The 16,293-nt window shown below is 35.6% G+C and overlaps 1 protein-coding gene across 1 annotated transcript in view; it reads left to right on the forward strand.

Annotated features, from left to right (window-relative positions):
• Positions 1-3,052: 3,052 nt before the first annotated feature.
• The window catches only part of LOC18448926 (uncharacterized), a 40,792-nt gene continuing 27,551 nt past the window's right edge, over positions 3,053-16,293 (forward strand). The window contains exons 1-9 of the mRNA XM_088846284.1: positions 3,053-3,091; positions 3,701-3,827; positions 5,308-5,475; positions 6,394-6,463; positions 6,558-6,826; positions 7,199-7,268; positions 10,492-10,631; positions 10,712-11,023; positions 11,498-11,752. Coding sequence (XP_088702410.1) covers positions 3,081-3,091; positions 3,701-3,827; positions 5,308-5,475; positions 6,394-6,463; positions 6,558-6,826; positions 7,199-7,268; positions 10,492-10,631; positions 10,712-11,023; positions 11,498-11,752 — 1,422 coding nt within the window. The 5' untranslated portion in view covers positions 3,053-3,080. The remainder of the gene's footprint in view (positions 3,092-3,700; positions 3,828-5,307; positions 5,476-6,393; positions 6,464-6,557; positions 6,827-7,198; positions 7,269-10,491; positions 10,632-10,711; positions 11,024-11,497; positions 11,753-16,293) is intronic.

Genomic DNA, 16,293 nt, shown 5'->3' on the forward strand with positions numbered 1-16,293 from the left:
TCTCTAGCCTCTCTGTCTCTCGCTAATTCTCTTTCTCTCTCTTAATTGGAGCCTCTCTCTCCAACCCTGTCTCTCCAATTCTCTCTCTCAACACTAGCTTATTGTCTCTCCAATTCTCTCTCTCAACACTAGCTTCCTATGGACTCTTTAAGAGAAAAGGTTCCGGCTCTCTCTCTCTCTCTAATTGAAAAGGTTATTGCTCCCTCTCTCATTTCAACTCTTGCTTCCCAAAGACTCTTTAGGACACAATCTCTACCTCTTGAGTCAGCAAAGAAAATGCCAAACATAGAATTCTCTTTCTCATATAATAAAAATAATTAGGAAAGAGGGTGCATGTAATCATGGTGGTAGCTCTCCACACCCGGTTACTCCATCGTAGTATCCATTTCTACAATTGACATCTTTAATTATAACACCTTCATAATATAACTCCCCAATCTATATTCGAAAAAAAATAATATTTATTTTTCTTAGGGCTTGGGCTCATGTGGTTAGCTGAGTTAATGTCCTGTGTCTCAAGTTCAATTCCTACCAATGATCCACCTAAAATAAATAAAATATTATTTTTATCTCTCTACAAGGTCCTATAATTCCAACACCACCACCACGTAGAATCAGTAGGGGTGGAATTGGAGATGGACCTGACCTGGGACCCGAAGGGTAGACCCAACTTAGGTCCGGGTATGGGTCTAAAAATTGGACCCGACGGGTCGGGCCGGGTCCAATTTGTTGCCTCCCCCTAACTTATTCACCTTTTCTCTCTCCTCTCCCTCAGTTTTTTCGTTAGTGTTCTCCCATGAGGTTATCTACACGAAACACAATTTCTTTAAGGGAAATTGTTTCATGAGGCTGGACCGCATTTCTACATATGCAGTCAAAAAAGCATAAAGTATCCATCTTAAAGATGGATGCAAGTAGGTTTTCCATCTAAAAACAACGGAAACTAGCGATTCAAATGTTTTATTAGTAGAGTTATTATTTATAGTTTTAAAATTTTATTTATTTATTCATATTCATGATCTTCATGTTAGAGATCACAAGTCTTTAAAAGTAAGTTTTAAAATCTATCTCAAAAATAGATTTATTAAGAGGCCCGTATTTCTACATATGCAGGCTTGGCCGTATAGAAACCAGGTTCTTTATTTAAAGAGGGCCAAGTGCAAATATAGTTTTAGGGGACCTTAAAAAGCGAGGTAAATCCAAAGAAACTAGAGATTCAAATTTAGAATCTAATCCCCAGTTCAATTTTTAAAAAATAATTTAGCAAGAATGCAAATAAGCTTCTCTCTCAATGTTTTAAAACTAATTTAGCAAGATTGCAAATCAGCTTCTCTCTCTTCTTTGTCGTGCTAATTCAAACAGGGAAACGTTTCTATATTTACCATACAACATAGAAGATCAATGCTTCCTCTACCATCCAGTTGTTCAATTTTGATCAAGATAGCCATTCACCGTTTGATCTTAGATTCGATATCTCAAAGTATTTTATTTTTAATTTTTTTATACAGATTGTATGAATATGAAATTTAGCACGTGACATATTCTCATTGGGATGCACATATAAAAAATATTAAAAATATTTTTTCGATAAAATATAATGACCAAAATACCCATTGAAACTTTCAAAGGTATTTTGGCTATTTTATTTTATTAGAAATATTTTTTATTTTTTATTTTTTGCTGGTGCAAGTTTAATAGAGGATTGGACGTCCAAAATTTGGTGTTAAAATAGTTTATAGAAAAATAAAATAAAAATAAAATAGTGTAGAGATGTGATATTGTGATTGGGGCAATCTTAGCTGTCCATTTAGAATGGATGGTTGGACAAGGGGAAGTCCATCTCTACATAGCATACAATCCCTTGATGGCGAAATGGAGAGATAGGCTTGGCACTTGAAAAAGTGAGGTAAATCCAGGAGAAAGAAGCAACTAGAGTAGGGCTGGCAATAAGCTTGGCAGTCCAGGCCCGATTCGTTCAGTTCAGCCTTAAAAAAGTAGGGGCGGGGCTGCATGATGTGGCGTGAGGGCCGGGCTAAGCCAAGATTGGCTCGAATTGGCCTAGCCAGGCCCTTAGGACCTCGGCCTAGCTTGCCCTAAGGGGACATGATCGCCCGCCCGATTGCCCCCACTTAATCTTGAGATTCAAATTTTATTATCTTAACTAAAACCCTGTTAAAATTTTCTAAATTACTTCTAATAATGTCATTGAAAGAAATGATAGGATTACTCTTTCGGGCAAGCTTTTTATGCCTCCCCTACATCAGCATAGAAGTTCTATCCTCCCTTTTATCCAACCATCCATTTTGAATGGAGGGCTAAGATTGCCCTAATCACAATGTCACGTTTCTACGCTATTTTATTTTTAATTTTTTTTATAAACTATTTTGACACCAAAATTTGTACTTTCAATCCTCTATTAAACCCGTACTAGTGAAAAATATATTTTCAATAAAATAAAATGATCAAAATACTTTTAAAAATTTCAAAAATATTTTGGTCATTATGTTTTATTAAATTTTTTTTAAAATATTTTTTATAGGGAAAAGATAGACCTTCTATATTTAGGGAGAGCATAGAAACCTGTCCCTACTCTTTTAACATTCACTTTTCAGTAGGGCCAATACCGATATTTTATGGGACATTTACGCGCATTACCAACCGAATTTTTTTTTTTTTTTTGTCAAAGTGAGAAGTGAAAATTTGAGTGATCTCTCCTCCTTTCTCACTCTTTCCAAAACTTTCTCCCTCCTCCTCTCTCTCTAAATTGACCCGAAGAAGCACTTTCTCTCTCTTGCTCTCGAATTGTTCATCTCACTCAGTACTACACTCAAAAAATATTAATTTCAGTCCATTCCCATTTCCCTTTTCTCGCAATCGCGAAATGTGCTTTACTTTCTCTCTCTAAAATCTTTTTTTTTTTTTTTTTTCCTTTCTCTCTCTCTCTCTCTCAATAAATGTTCGCCGTTTTCAGGGTTCTCTCTCTCTCCTTATAATCTGCTCCTCGCAAATACCCCATTTTGCTTGTTGTCTCTTCGACTCTTCGTCTTTTACGCGAGTTTTGGGTTTGAGTGCAATTCGCGATGAAGCCCATGTAAATACCAGCTTATGTGTTGATAAATTGTACTTAGTTTCACCTCTTTAATTTGAAAACATCGTTTCTGCGATGAATTTTGATCACGATCATTTGTTGGGAATTTTGATCACGATCATTTGTTGGGGATTATGGGTTTTCTTTTATTTTTGAAGGAGTTTCTCGAACTTTGTTTCTGAATTTGGGGGTTTTCTTTTTTCTGGTTTACGGTCTCTGTTGTATTTGATGAGTATGTGTTTTTGTTGGATTCTTATCTCTCATGCGATGCTTTTCTCTCTTTACATTTTCCATTTCTTTTTTACCGATACTATTTTTTTTTAGTTATTCGTTGTGTTTCTGAATTGTGTTCTTCTTTACTTTTTGGGGTTTTGAGTCATTTACAAGAACAGAGGAAAATTTGCTGTTTCTCTTGATATCAGTGATATCTATATCCATATCCCTCGATTTGGTCTTTTATTCTGCTTAATTTCTTCCCCCAACTTCTTTCTTATGCATTTTTTTCTTAATTCTGCATATTTCACCGATATTCTCATTACTGGTTGACAAAAAAAATGGTCCATTTTTATTCTAGAGTCGATAATTAACTTATTTTATTGTTTTCTGAAATAGGTTCTCCAAATTGATAATTGGGAATTCATCGACTAATTTCCCCCACATGGCGGCAGAGATGGGTGCAAGTTCAAAGGGCGTGAGCATTGACTCTCCAATTGATAATAAGAAGAGGAAGCTGAAGGAGGTATCTGTTTCTTTTAAGTAATTTGTCTATTTACTCTTACTGTTTTTCTGAAACACTTCAAACTCAGGGTTGTATTGGGGCTCACTATGCGCTGTATCCACTTCATGAGCAATTATCATCTTTCAGCAAGAAAAATTAGTTTTTTATGTGTCTTTCTTGTGCCATTGCTGTATGGAGTATACTACGGCATTGTTAAAGTATTGTGATCACATTAGCAGTTTTTGCAACAATATATTTTAATGCCTAAATGTAGCGTATCTGTGTTATCAATATGACCAAGAGTTAGTTTTAGTCTAGGGCTTGCTGACTTATATGCAAAATGCAATTTTGGAAGGTTTTATTTATATTGATAACTGTAATCCTGTTCTTTTCAGAGACTGTAACCCTGTAACTCTGTTATTGGTGCTTCTGATATTAATTGTTGCCTTTTTATGTAATTGCCTGGGATAGACATAATTAACGTTCAGATTATGCATGACACTCAGATTATGCATGTGGTTGGCCTACTTATCACTGCGATCATATTGTGACTGGTAGCTTTATTGTCTTTGGTTGTTTTGGATTGATGCTTCTTTTTTATCTTACCATTACTGAGTCGAGCTTCATGTGAACCTGGGATCAATTAGAGAGAATGATTTTGCAGTATGTAGTGAAGCCACTAGCGTGTAAATAAAAGTAGCTTGGGCCCAGATCATATGTCTCATGTTTGAAGTTCTGACTCATTGCATACGAGAGATACATATTAGGAGTTCTGACCTAACCTTAAATGCTGAATGCTAACTTGCTAAGGAGGAAATGTTTATTAATAAGAAATGGTTTTGTAAAAAATTGACAGTCTGGTGTTTGTAGAGGAAGAGTGAGAGTCCACTAATCAACGTACGTATCACCAAAAAAAGGCCTTGGAAGTCCACTCTGTGGATATTCTGCTCATGAAATAAACATCATGGATGTCATAGTAAAAGTAGATATATGAGTAAATCGTATGGTCAAGTCTTCTAAAGCTGTGTTGTTTGTCTTATTTGGCTCACATCTCAGAGTTGGTTTAGGGGAATGCTATTTGTACAGTTGTTGTTATTTGTAGTTTCTTACCCATGTAGATGACTGGTGATTCTAGGGAGCCAGTGCTTTTAATATTAGCACATATTCTTTTGGTGGTAATAGCTATAACATAATTGAGAATGTGTTCTAGGGTGGCCGAGGTGCTCAGGGTAGCGGGTGCCACAATGTGACATGTTGATTCTCCATCATCAGTCCCCAGTTAACAACAAAAAAAACTATGACATAATTGCAAACAGCAATCCTCAATATTATTCTCTATGTACTTTTCAGTATTTATTTCCATGAATAAGTATTTAGGAACAAGAGGCCTCTTTGCTGCAGGAATAAATATAATTAATTGTTGCAGATCATCTACTAAATTTAAATGGTTCTTTTTCTTTCGTTATTTTTATTTTCTGTGTTTTGGTGCTTTCTGTTTAAGGTTCCATACGGATCAAATGTTGAGCTCATCGTGGATGATCAGAATGACATTATTGAAATTGATGAAGACGAAGATGTTGAGGAAGTTGACGATGATGATCTCGATGATGATATGTGCATGCAAATTCTTGAGTGGGACTCATCCATCTCCTTTAAGACTGAAAAGAAGGTCAGGCCATGCTTTCATTAGCATTGTTTATACTCTGGAATATATACTATGATCCAATGCACTAATGGAGAACCATGGTTTGTTAGGGTAATCGCTGTCCACTGAAATGATGGATGTTGAAGGGGCATTCATGTGACTTACCTTTGAGTCACATCTTGTTTTGGTGGCCCTACTCTCCTCCACAACCATTCGTCAATTTATTGGATTGTGATGATTCTAATGGACAATGGGTTACCTTATAGATTGTAATGCAATTGACTGATGACATTTTTGGCTGTGGTCATCGATTAAGAGGGTTTAATCAATGAGTTTTAGGTTCATATCAAGGGAAAACGTTTTGTCTGCCCTTGGGTGGAAGGCTACATTGGTCTGCCCTCACTCATTTTGTGGGCCCTAAAGACATAGGTTTTCATGCAAAAGTTTGCACACACATCCTCTTTGCTCCTACAAAGGAGCTCTTGTAGAATATTTAGAATTGAAAAATGATATTTTTGTGCTTAGTAAGTTCAATCTAGCCCTTTAAGACCTTGATATTAATTTATTTATCCATATATTAATTTTTTAAACTATTCATCTGGTGACGCAATCTACAAAATTTGGGGTTAAATAAACCCCCATAGGGGGATTTAACACCATTTTTCCTCTCTTAAAATCTCAGACCCTGTCGCTGCATTTCCTCTCTCCTAAAAGCGGAATTTTTTCTTTCCATCTTTTTAATTTCTTTCCACGATCTTTTTAGTGAGGATCAGGATGGTGTGGGTACGGGGCACCAAATTTGGAGTGAAAAAATTGCCCCTAAGGCCCCTAAAATCAGGATTGGGAAAGGTCAAATGTTTTCTTTGATATCAATTATAATGTGCTTTGTTGCTTTAAAAAAACAACAAAATTATAATGTGCTCTGTAAATTTGATTGCGCAGGAACCAGTAGGCAAGGCTCCTAAAACAATTGATCAATGCATAAAAATGTATCACCCTATGCCAAGCCAAGGTCTGTGTAACTATCTAAAAATGTTCGATTATATTCACCCATCTTATCATGCAGAGCTGGTCACTCACATGGTGTTGGTGGTTCTAATTTGCAGAGTTAATTGTGGAGTTGGACTTGAATGGGCCTCATTGGGTGAAGAATTACCAGAATGTGGCTCAGAGCAGTGACAGGGCAACAACGAGATCAAGTAGCTTGCTGCCTCCTTTGCCTCCAAAAAGGGAGGAAAAGATTGGGGAAGCTTTACCAAAATTCAAGCAATTTGACACTGTTAAAGATTTTTTGGACCACCATTATTTTTCAGGGAACCAGTCCACGAACTTGTTTAACGGAGTATGGGGTGCTAGTATAAAACAACGTGCTAAGGTAGGTTGGAAACTTCCTTTGTTTGCATTTGAAGAAATATCATGGCTAGCTTGAACACCAGTCAGGTGCCACAAGAACTCAAAATATCATGACAGCCTTGGACCTGTCAAATTGTTTTTCTAAATGACGGTTTTATACTCTTCCAACTTTAAAGATACGGATGAATGAGGGTGTTTTAGTCAAATGTGGTTTTGTAAATTCATATATTTGTCTTTCTGCACTAACTTCTATAGTATTCTTTAAAAACTATTTTAGGGGTAATATAGTTATTTCAAATATTTAAAGGGGAAGTAAATACTTCAGGCTTCTGGACTACATGTGGGTGTTTTTATGTGGATTGTTGTTAAATTGGCTCTGTTCTTTTTATTATAGACTCAGACAAGCCAAGGTTGGTCAAAGAAAATACAGCAAGACTGGAGCATCCTGGAGAAAGATTTACCAGGTTATTCACTTAGGGCTATCACATGTTTAATATCTTTTTAAAGTCTTTCTATGTTGAACATCCTTTTGGAGGCATTTCCTTTTTCCCAGTGAGAAACATTTGTTCCGAAAATGATCTTGTTAATCTGTTGCTTAATACCTGATTTATGCATGTTCTCTTTTCATATTTATGCATGTTGCAGGCAATGAGCTTTGAAACTTTATCCCTAAAGTTGTAACTGTTTAATGTATAACATAAGAATTTGTTTAAACAAATCCATGCACTTGTTTGTGTTTGTTGTGTGTGAAAGCTTATGCATGTGGTTTATATGCATCGGGTGGTGATCTAAACATGCGCTTGCATGGGTCTTTTTGTGTGCAATGTCATTCAATAAAGGGTGATTGACAAATGGAAACTATGTGGAAGCTTGAAAGCGAGTTTGGGTACTTGTATTATGGTTATGAATAATTTTGGCAACTTGACTTAGTGGTTCGGGTGTAAGTGCTGGGAAGATGTCTTCTTGAGTTGCAATCCCAGTTCAACTAGTCAAATAAAAAGTAGTGCTTGAAACTAAAAAGGTATGTGGCTCTTAATCTATCAATATGAGTGCCATAAGGAACAGAAGAACGAAGTGGATGAGTGAGAACCTAAAACTTGTGCAGTGAGGATGAAATGATCACATCACATTCCTCAATTGCCTGAAGAAAGAAGGAGAGGAGAAAGAGCTACATCTTTATTGGCTCTTTGAATGGCTGAGCCCTTTATAGGAGGTATTTTGGGTTATGCAAATGACTAAATACTGTCAGACTAACCTGTGTGTACATATGCTAGAAAGTGAACACATTAAACATGGGTTTGATACATTAACGCTAGAAAAGATACATATAACATGGTCTTTGCCTAAGTTCAAAAAGTCTGCCACCCAGTTACCTGGGAGGTCTCACTGCCCTGCCCTGGGCTTATATGGCCCAATTCGGGACAGTGGCCCTGGGTGGCCAACTAATCGCCTAGGGCCCTTTTGGCAAAGCCCGAAAATGGGCCTTGCCAAAAGGGCAAAATTCTTGTTTTCAAGGGGGGAAATTGTATTTGGGTGGCATTTTGGCCCCCAAAACCCAAGAGAACTTGATTTGTGTCACAAAGGCTAATGTTTTTAGTGTTTCATATTTTTGTGAGTATTGTGTTATGCTAAACTTTTTTAATCATTTTCTTGTATTTGTTCTTGAAGTTTGGTTTACAATTATGATGAAACTTCATGAGTATTTTGTTTAGGGTTTGCTATTTTAGTGATTATAATATATTTTGAGCTATGTTTCTAATTTTAAAATACGAATTTTAAATTTTATAATATATTTTTGGCTATGTTTGGCTTTATTTCTAATTTATAATGCAAATTTGAAAATATTACTCTTTGTTTGGCTATAATATAGTAATATACAAATTTATAGCCAAACATAATATAATATTTCAAAATTTATAGCCAAACATAAGAGTAATATTTCAAAATATTTAATATATCCCCCCCCTGCCCTTCTTTTCACACAGTATCGCCCTGTCAGCTGCCCGGGCGGTTGGGACCCAGACCGGCCACACGACCGTGCCCATCTTCTTGAACATTGGCCTTTGCTGGAGAAGAATGATGAGTTTCTGACATTTAATGTCCATTTAGAAATTAAAGAGCAATTGTTTCTATCCATTAGAGGTTTACTTCACGATATATGTATATCTAGATGCTGAGTGTGCTGTTGCCGACTGCAGTTTTCTACATTGCAGATTTTAGGTGTGAGGCTAGAGCCATAGAATTCGTCATCATATTCTCGTTTTTGTAACCAGGAAACATGCAGGAAATATGAAAAAAAATACTGAAGTGGGTCATTTAAAAATTTGGGGATTTAGAAAGTTATATGGAGAACTTTTTAAGGTGGCCTGAGGAGATGGCTCGTTCTCAATCTTTCCTGTGGAGCAGTGACTTTGAACCTTGTTCCTAGGATGGTCAATGATATTGCAGGTTCCCTATCTTTAAGTGGACTTATAGAGATGCTCTTTCTGTGAGGTCTGATTTGTTTCCCTATCTTTAAGTGAACTTATAGAGATGCTCTTTCTGTGAGGTCTGATTTCTCTACCTCTCTAGTCCATGTACACCTGTACTTTTTTTTGTACTGTGAGATGGAACTTAGAACCTTGTTCGTAGGATGGCCAATGATATTGCAGGTTCCCTATCTTTTAAGTGAACTTATCGAGATGCTCTTTCTGGGAGGTCTGACTTGCATCTCTTTTGATTTGATTCATTGCTTCTCTACCTCTCTAGTCCATGTACACCTCTACTTTTTTTGTACTGTAAGAGGGAACTTAATGTATGTGGTTTTTCTGAATATATTTCTTTAATCTTTACATTTACAATGCAAAGGGCGCATGGTGGTTGTTTTTTATTCGTTCTTTGTTAAAATATTTCTTACGGGTGTGAGAAATAAAGCTACAACATTCTTTGATCTGATGATGGTTTATGGTCTCCGCCCAAAGTAGGTCTGAAGATGACACATTGGAAATGTTGGGCTTCTGAAGCCTGATAGAAACTTTATTTCGAGTAGAGAATAAACCAGGATTTTGAAGAAGGAAACCTTGGTGATATTCTAGAAAGAGAAATCTAGTGTTTGGGATGAGAAAGAAGTAATCTCGGAGCCTTGTCATTTGTTTGTGAGTTTCTCAATTTCCAGGATGAAGAGAGGTTGGAGAGGTTGTTGGAAGAGAGTTGTTTGCAGGTAAGTTGCTTCTTGGGCTTTGTTGGGTCTTCTTGGATGGGTGTTTTAATATGGGGCCTGTGGAGAATCCATTATTTTCTTGTTATGATGTTATTTTGTATCTAGTGGAAGACTGTCTCAGCCTATGCATGTCGTGTTCTGGAACTCATAAAATTCTTACCTATATAATGTTGGTATCCTTTATGAACCAAGTGTATATTTTTATGTATGTACCATTTCCCAACATGCATGTTTCCATGCACATATGTAAGTCTACGTATACTTGTGTACACGTAAATATGCATATAAAGAATTGTTAAGAACTTCAAAGTGTGTTATGGACAGAGGGCACTCGTGCATAAGTATCTTTATGAACATGATTATGACCGGTTCTCTTTGCCCTCGCTCCTTTATATATTTGAGCATTGATCAATAAGTGTGCTTTTCCAGCATCGATCAATTTATGTGGATATGATTTGATTGCTAAGCTGTCTTTCCCACCTTGGCAGATACAATCTATGTTAGAGTTTGTGAAGAAAGGATGGATTTAATGAGGGCTGCCATTGTTGGACCAGCTGGGACTCCATACCATGATGGCCTATTCTTCTTTGACATCCACTATCCTTCAAACTATCCTCAAACACCACCTGTAAGTAGGTACAGTAATGGAATACTTTCCCTGTTATGATTACTGTAATATTTAATTAACTGTTGGTTCCACTTTTGCAGGAAGTGTTCTATCATTCTTTTGGGCTTCGGCTGAACCCAAACCTCTACAATAATGGGAAGGTCTGTCTTAGTCTTTTGAACACTTGGCATGGCAGAGGTTCAGAAATGTGGGACTCTTCCCGCTCAACCATGTTACAGGTGTTGCTCTCCATCCAAGCGATTGTTTTGAATTCGAATCCATATTTCAATGAACCAGGATATGAGATCCAAAAGGGAACTCCTCATGGGGATAAGAAGGCGATCGCTTACAATGAGCAAACATTCTTCTTATCATGCAAGACGATGATATATGTGTTAAAGACGCCACTGAAGGTAGGATCATGAAAATGTAGTTTGTGCTTTGAGAATATTTAGAAGGAAATTACTATAATCCCAATGGATATACAGAAAACCATAGTCCATTGAACCACCACAGGGCTTTGAAATGATGGGTGGTGTTAAGCACATATACTGTGGTTTTTCCATTGGTTTTCACATGTATGTCTTCTCCACGGGTCTTATGCTTTCCATTGTCCATTTGTTTTATATGCTTTCCATATTTAGTATTATGAATGCGTATCTTCTTTGTTATTCCAACTACTTGTTAAGTTGTACTTATTCAAAAAAAGAAAAACTGCTTGTTGAGTTGTACTAGCAGCTCCTTTTGGTCATTATAGCGGTTCAGATGTTCTGGATAAACTTTAAAATGCTCTTTGTGGTTCTAAAAGTTTTTGAAGCTTGTGATTCTTATGTCATAGATGGAAGTTAACCATTACTTTTCTTCTTTGCTCTTGTTTGTCACCACAGCATTTTGAGGCCCTTGTGGAGGAGCACTTTCATTCACGTGCACAGGCTATTTTAAGTGCATGCAGGTCATACATGGATGGCGTGCAGGTTGCATGTCTTGTAGATGGGATTCAGGATGTTGATGAAGGTGATAAAAGTAGTTCTAAGAAATTTAGAGACGCAGTTGGTATTATTTACCCAGAACTTGTGGCAACTTTTTGCAAGGCAGGAGCTGATGTAGAAGACTTCATAGATAGGAAATCGAATAAGTTCATCTAGGTATGATGTTCATTATTCATTCCTGCACTGGACTTTTCTGCATAGTTCCTTTGGAAAATTATTTGTCTCTATTTTCAGTTTGAGGTTTTAAGTATATTATCTTATATTCCTTCTCATGCAGAATATGTGAGTATGTTGTTATGTATTGAGTTTGTCTAATCTTTGAGATTGAGTTTGTGTAATCTTTGAGACTAAAGTTTATTTTAATGTGTTTCTTTTGTTGTCCCCTTGGAAGTTGGCATCTTCATTTAAATTCCAGCTGCTACATTCGTCTTGTATGACAGATATGATAATTGATTATTCTCCAATTTGTGGCTTTTCCGTGTGCCATGTGCTGTAGGTTAGGAATAAGAGAAATCTGATGCTGAGAAATCTTGTGAATTCCTAAGATTTCTGTTCCTATTTTTCAGTGTGATTGGAATTTTATGTACGATTGCCCAGAGCCTATGAGATGCATGGGTTGGCACTTGGAAAGAGAGTGAAATTCCATAAGCTTGGGAGTCCATGGGTGAGAGACCCTTAATTGCCTGAGATTAGGTCAAAGAATCCCAATAGTGTACAAGTCGTGATGGAGATGGAATTGAAGAGATCACTAAAGGGATTTCCTATCTATTGTCTTTATGAACTTGAGAGTATCCTTTCCATCTTCCTAATGATTATAGGTGATAATTATTATTATTGGGGTTTGATCTAACGCTATATTTCAAGGTTGGATACATTAAGAACAGTCCCAATTAATATTGGAAATATATTTAAACAAAAAATTATATGTTTATCTGATATTCAGCTGAAAAGTTTCATATTTTTACCTTATCATAAAGTGGAATGTCTTAAATGTTTGCTCAAGAGATTAAACTTTAGAAAGTTAAGATTGTAACACATATTGAAGATAGAATGCTAAATATTTTGGAAGCTTTTAAAAATAAGAAAGGTATTTTGAAATTTTAAGTTGTTTCTAAATTGATAGGCTTGACAACTCACTAGCTTACTAAAGTTGAAAAGAGACTAAATATTTTCTCATAGGTACTGCAGATAAATTTTACAAATACCTTTGGTTGAAAATATATGTATGTACTTATTGTTCAAGAAAAATAAATCCTATTGCTGTAAACGACGTAAAATTATATTATATTATATTTATTTGTATTTTTTAACTGAATAAAATTAAATTTCATATATACCGACTTTTAAAAAAAAAATCCCATGAGAAACATATTAAGTTCTAGCAAATTCTATGTAAGTTGACCACAATTAAAATGAGGGTGTGGTTTGTATAGAGCTCAGGCTCTAAACAATCAAATTAAAGCCTACCTTCAAATAGTGTCGAGAAATGTAGTTTCAATACTGGAAATCTTTGTGATAGCCTTAAAAGATATTTTTATTTTTATTTATAAAGTTTAAAGCTTAAAAAATAGTGTAGATCGACAGATCTATGAAAACTTGAAAATCTTGAAAATTGCTGGTCCAAAAATGCGTTACAAAATACACTATTTTCAAAACTTGAAATCCAATTTTTTTCCTCATGTCCATGCGTCTTGATGTTGAGATGAACAATTTGAGGATATTTGGGGCATCAAAACAACCTTTTCTAGTGAAATTTTTGTGGTAGGGTCTTATTTGATTTTTTAGAGCCTCGGCTCTATATAAACGTTTCCCTTAAAATAAAGGGGAATTTGTCAAATTAAAAGGTTAAAATAAGGCCTAAGCCGTATGGAAAAAAGTAATGCCTCACCTTAGAACTCACCAATCAGAAAACCTTCAAATCAATCTTCTCGACCTTGACCATTATTGTTGTTAAAAAAAGAAGGATTTCAAGTCCTAAAAATAGTGTATATTGTAACACATCATCTAGACCGTCCATTTTCAAGTGTTCATAGATCTGCAAGACTTGTACCATTTTTATAGCTATAAATTTTATAGTCGGAGGTGGAAATAGATTTTAGAGCCATCACAAGGATTTTTCATGCCCGAAGTGTTCTCCAAACAGGGTTTCGAGGTGAATGTTTACTGTTTTTTTCATATGGCCTTGGCCTTACAGAATCTGCATCCTTTGTCAGAATGGCCATTACAAATGAAGTATTTAACATTTTGCCCATTTGCGACTATTCCTTCCAACTCAAGATCATGTGTTTTTCTATGTGTATTTTGAAATTAAATTAAAATAAATATGTTAAATTGCTCATTTCTGTAATTTGATAAACTTCCCTTAAATAAATTCTATATGAGATGATCCAATATAATATAGCCCTACAAAATACCCTACCAAGACAGAATAAAAAAGGCTGGGTTAGATTGTTTCGGGTTTTTGGAACAAACGTCAAGGTTTGAACCATTGACCTCCCTCACTAAAATCAATATGTCTAGCATTAAGCCGATGTCTAGTCGTCGAGAGCCGATGTCTAGTCATCGAGAGAACATATATAAAATTTAAGACTTTATCCATTAGAAGCTAATTTAGAACACACTCTTTCTCTCTCTCTCTCAAACTAATTAAGGTCTCTTTATTCTCCATACGAAAAAAATTAGGACTCTCATTCCCTTGGAATCCTTAATATTAGAGAGACTGGTGATTCTATTCCTGATGAATGGTTGATATTGATCTTGACAAAATCAAGTGCTGTTATTGCCCGTTAATGACGGAGAGATGCCACCTCTAATTAGTGTCATATTAATGCCAGATTTAGTCATTGAGTTGGGATCTCAACATTTATTCAGTGCTTTAGACCACCTTCGCTATGGCCCTGTTCTTATCTTTCATCAAGAGACAATGATCTTCTGTAAATATACTAGCTTTACTTGTTATCCTTGTACTACCATTCACCAAGGAAGAATGCTGGCAAAATTAAGGACCGAAACAGGTAGGTAATTTATTAAAATTACATTCCAAGTATGAAGAAATTAATGGAACAATCAGGGTTATCAGGTTTCCTTTGGAGCTTGCTTTGGTCTGTTTGTGGAAGCGAAGCGCTTTGGCTAATTTGAGGGAAGTCTTCAAGTGTTCTTTTAGAAAAATGAAAAAAAAATAGAAGTTGAAAAAATACATATATATATATATATATGTATGTATTTTACTGTAAACAGGTATGGTCTTTCATGAATCCTAAACCAATGATTATAGAGCGGAATGGTGGAACAAGAGCTGTGTAGCCGAGCCCAAATAGTTGGGATAAGACTTGAATGATGAACAACCAATCAAGAGAACTTCAGGGAGCATCATTTTTTTCTTGTTGATTTCATACTTGTAATTTGGAAGACTATTGAAAAAAGGGCAAAAAGAAGAAGAAAAAGATCTCATGCACAATGAAACTGTGTTTATGCTCTCTTAGTACTATGCTCATGTTTAAAAATAAGTATGCACATCATTTATTTTATATTTAAGCTCAAGATATTTACGTCTTTTACATTAGTTTGCCAATTTTAGACGGATGAGTGGAGGTTTCCCCAACCTTATTTACTCGTCTACAATTGACTTGTCTTCAATAGTGGTAATCTTTTTTAAATATCTGACATTTGTATTGCTAGCTACTAATTCATTTTGTCTTACTAAAATAAATAAACCTGAAAATGGTACCTTCGAATCTTATTAACAGGTGAATGTGAACTCTAAAATTTCCAAAATTGATGTTAAATTTCCAAGGACTTACCAAAAAGGGAGTTAATCTCCACAAATAGGCTTGACTGCAGAAATCCTTATTAAAGTTCTGTACTTCCAGAAACTAGGCAAGTTAGCGTTTTCGGTAAACTTCATATTTTTTGTTCTAATAAGTATTAGCGAGATTTCAAAAACTAGGAACATTCTTCAGTTATGATAGCGGTTCCCTTCGGTTTGGAGGCAAAGCCAAAGACTTGGGCCCCGTTGGCCAAAACAAAGTGAATCTGCAAGACTCTTTACATGTAAAGTTTGTCATTTATTTCCAACAAGATTTCCTTAATCATAAAAAGAATAAATCTTGCATTTTGCAATATGCATAATGATACCTATCCTGCATTTTTCTCTTGGAGATTTTCAAGGCCTTTTGGGACTTCATCCTACTTCAGAAGGGCCCAAACGAAATTTTATAGAAGATTTATTGTAATCAATGTCACTAGATATGTGTATAAATTCAAATCTTCTAAATAGGTGAATGTGAACTCTAAAATTTCCAAAATTGATGTTAAATTTCCTAAGACTTACCAAAAAGGGGGTTAATCTCAACAAATAGGCTCGACTGCAGAAATCCTTGCTAAAGTTCCGTACTTCCAAAAACTAGCAAGTTAGGATTTTTGGGAAAATTCATATTTTTTGTTCTAATATATATTAGCGAGACTTCAAAAACTAGCAACATTCTTCAGTTATGATAGTGCTTCCCTTCGGTTTGGAGGCAAAGCTGAAGACTTTGGGCCTCGTTGGCCAAAACAAAGTGAATCAGCAAGTCTCTTTACCTGTACAGATCGTCATTTATTTTCAACAAGATTTCCTTACTCATAAAAAGAATTAATCTTCCATTTTTGCAATATGCTTAATGACACTTATCCTGTGTTTTTCTCTTGGAGATTTT

The sequence above is a fragment of the Amborella trichopoda genome, chromosome 1, assembly GCF_054954075.1.
Source record: "Amborella trichopoda isolate Santa Cruz 75 chromosome 1, AtrichopodaSantaCruz75HAP2 v2.0, whole genome shotgun sequence".
Lineage (NCBI taxonomy): Eukaryota > Viridiplantae > Streptophyta > Magnoliopsida > Amborellales > Amborellaceae > Amborella > Amborella trichopoda.